This window comes from Engraulis encrasicolus, chromosome 14 (genome assembly GCF_034702125.1).
Source record: "Engraulis encrasicolus isolate BLACKSEA-1 chromosome 14, IST_EnEncr_1.0, whole genome shotgun sequence".
Lineage (NCBI taxonomy): Eukaryota > Metazoa > Chordata > Actinopteri > Clupeiformes > Engraulidae > Engraulis > Engraulis encrasicolus.
Window position 1 is genome coordinate 48136228 of NC_085870.1, and position 2500 is coordinate 48138727.

Below are 2500 nucleotides of genomic sequence, written 5' to 3' on the forward strand. Positions count from 1 at the left end.
AGATTGAGGGGAGCTCTATTGTCTTCCGAGATTTTTGAGGGGCAGCCGATATGTACATCAAGCTGGTCGAGAAGGGGGGGGGGGGGGAATTTGTCATTGTACCTTGGGGTATGGTGTAGTTTTCTGGTAGTTTGTGGGGCTACTGTATGTTGTCCTACTGGTGAGTATGTGTGTGTTAGAGGGGGTTCTAGTTTTCTTAATTTTCTGGTAGTTCTGGGGGTTTGCTTGACGTGTGTGTGTGTGTGTGTGTGTGTGTGTGTGTGTGTGTGTGTGTGTGTGTGTGTGTGTGTGTGTGTGTGTGTGTGTGTGTGTTTATAGTTCTATAGTAGTTCGGGGCCTTATCGTCGTACTGAGGTGTGTGTGTGTGTGGGGGTTTGTTTCTAGTTTTCTGGTAGTTCGGGGGCCTTGTCGCATTCTGTGTTTTCGAGGGGTAGCTCCGGTGCCTTGTCGTCGTACATTGGTGGTGGTGTGATGGGCTCGATGGTTATGCTTCCAGGTTGCGGGTTGCGGATGTTCAGCCGGAAATCTTTCAGATGGAGTTTGTCAGACTTGATGCGACGCACGCGAAGCGGCCGCAACAGCCGACTGGCACGGCTGGCACTCCGCTGGGGGGGGTTGGCGGGTGCGGGCGCGGCCGCGGGCGCAGGGGTGGGTGCTGCCGCAGGGGGGTCACCCCCATCAGGTTGGGTCGGGGGGTCACCGGCGGCGGGCGTTTCGGAAGGCCCTGGGACGGGGCCGTCGGCGGTCTCGTTCTCCACGGCTGCGATGAGGTCTTCGTAGGAGGGCAGGTGGGTGGTGCTGTTGCGCAGGTTGCTCTGGCGAATCGGGTACTGGCCACTGCCCACCGCCTCCTCGTAGCTCGGCACACCGTAGTCTGGAGCAGGCTCATCAGACCTAATTGGATAGGAAAAAAGCCGGATCAGTTTCTTGCAGTTTTAATACTGGGTTAGCATGGCAGACAGACAGATGTCTTTCATCAGACCTAATTAACACACACACACACACACACACACACACACACACACACACACACACACACACACACACACACACACACACACACACACACACACACACACACACACGATTAGTACTCCTAAAGGAACAACTCCATGAACTGGTCATATTGGTCCATGAACTGCATCCCCAGTCTCCAGTGTATGTGTGTGAGTGTGTGTGCGTATTTGTGTGTTTGTGTGAGTGAGTGTGTGTGTGTGTGTGTGTGTGAGTGTGTGTGCGTATTTGTGTGTTTGTGTGAGAGAGTGTGTGTGTGTGTGATATACTCATCTCCCTCTCCAGGTACGTAGTCCCAGAAACTGTGCCCCGACTCTGTGCTGTGTGTGTGTGTGTGTGTGTGTGTGTGTGTGTGTGTGTGTGTGTGTGTGTGTGTGTGTGTGTGTGTGTGTGTGTGTGTGTGTGTGTGTGTGTGTGTGTGTGTGAGAGAGACATACTCCTCTCCCTCTATGGGTCCATATGCTGTGCCCCAAATCCATGCTGTGTGTGTGTGTCTGTGTGTGTGTGCGACGTACTCTTCTCCGGGTACGCGGTCCATATACTGTCTCCCGACTCCTTGCTCCGTGGCTCGTCTCTGCAGCCTCTTCCTGTTCCTCAGGCCCAGGCAGATAGCCAATAGCAGCATCACTACGCCCGAACCAACCAATACGAACGCCACGGAGGAGGTCTTAGTCTTAGACTCTGTCTCCTCATCTTGATCATCACTGCCACTTGCTGGACTGGGGGTGTGAGTGCTGCAGAGAACCAGAGGAGTCAAAAGGAAAAGGAAAGGAGTAACAATTTACTTTGATATCTTATTTCTACTTGTGTCCCTTATTTCAGCTCCACTTTTTAATTTTATTTTATATCTCTTTTCTATTTTATTATCATTGTTTTCTTTTCTTCTACAAGTACTTAATTTCATTATTTTTAGTTTTTAACATTGTTGTTAATCTGTCAAGCACATTGAGCTAGCTGCATGCCCTGTATGCAAGTTGTGCTACACATATACATATACTACATATATATATATATATATATATATATATATATATATATATATATATATATATATATATATAATATTAACATAACATTTCCCACTCATTTAGACAATAATGTTTTGTTCATCATTAGTTAATTATTTAGTAAGTCTTTATAATGCTTCATAATGCTTTATAATGCACTAGCTTATGACATTACATATGGGTATGAGTGCTGTAGAGAAACGGAGGTTTCATAAGTAAAAAGTAAATGGTTACACTGTCCTTGACGCTGGCATCATACTGTACGTATGACATAGATATGTCATAATTTTATCATAACAGTGTCATGAGACAGTCATGAACATAATGATAATGTCATAAATGTTTTATGGCCATGAAAAGTTGTCATTGTTTGGGTATTGGTATCATAACCAAATGTCACTTAATTACACAATTGTTAAATATTTTTGATGCATGCATGACTGCGTTACGATTACAATGTTGACACTGTTATGTCACAA

General features: G+C 46.3%; 1 protein-coding gene across 1 annotated transcript in view; it reads right to left on the reverse strand.

Moving 5' to 3' along the window:
* Positions 1 to 2500, reverse strand: part of tmem51b (transmembrane protein 51b) — a 7621-nt gene that overhangs the window by 525 nt on the left and 4596 nt on the right. Inside the window, exons 3-4 of the mRNA XM_063216590.1 lie at positions 1530 to 1748; positions 1 to 894 (exon numbers count right to left, since the gene is read on the reverse strand). The exon at positions 1 to 894 is cut by the window's left edge and continues 525 nt beyond it. Of these exons, the coding sequence (XP_063072660.1) occupies positions 381 to 894; positions 1530 to 1748 (733 nt within the window). The 3' untranslated portion in view covers positions 1 to 380. The remainder of the gene's footprint in view (positions 895 to 1529; positions 1749 to 2500) is intronic.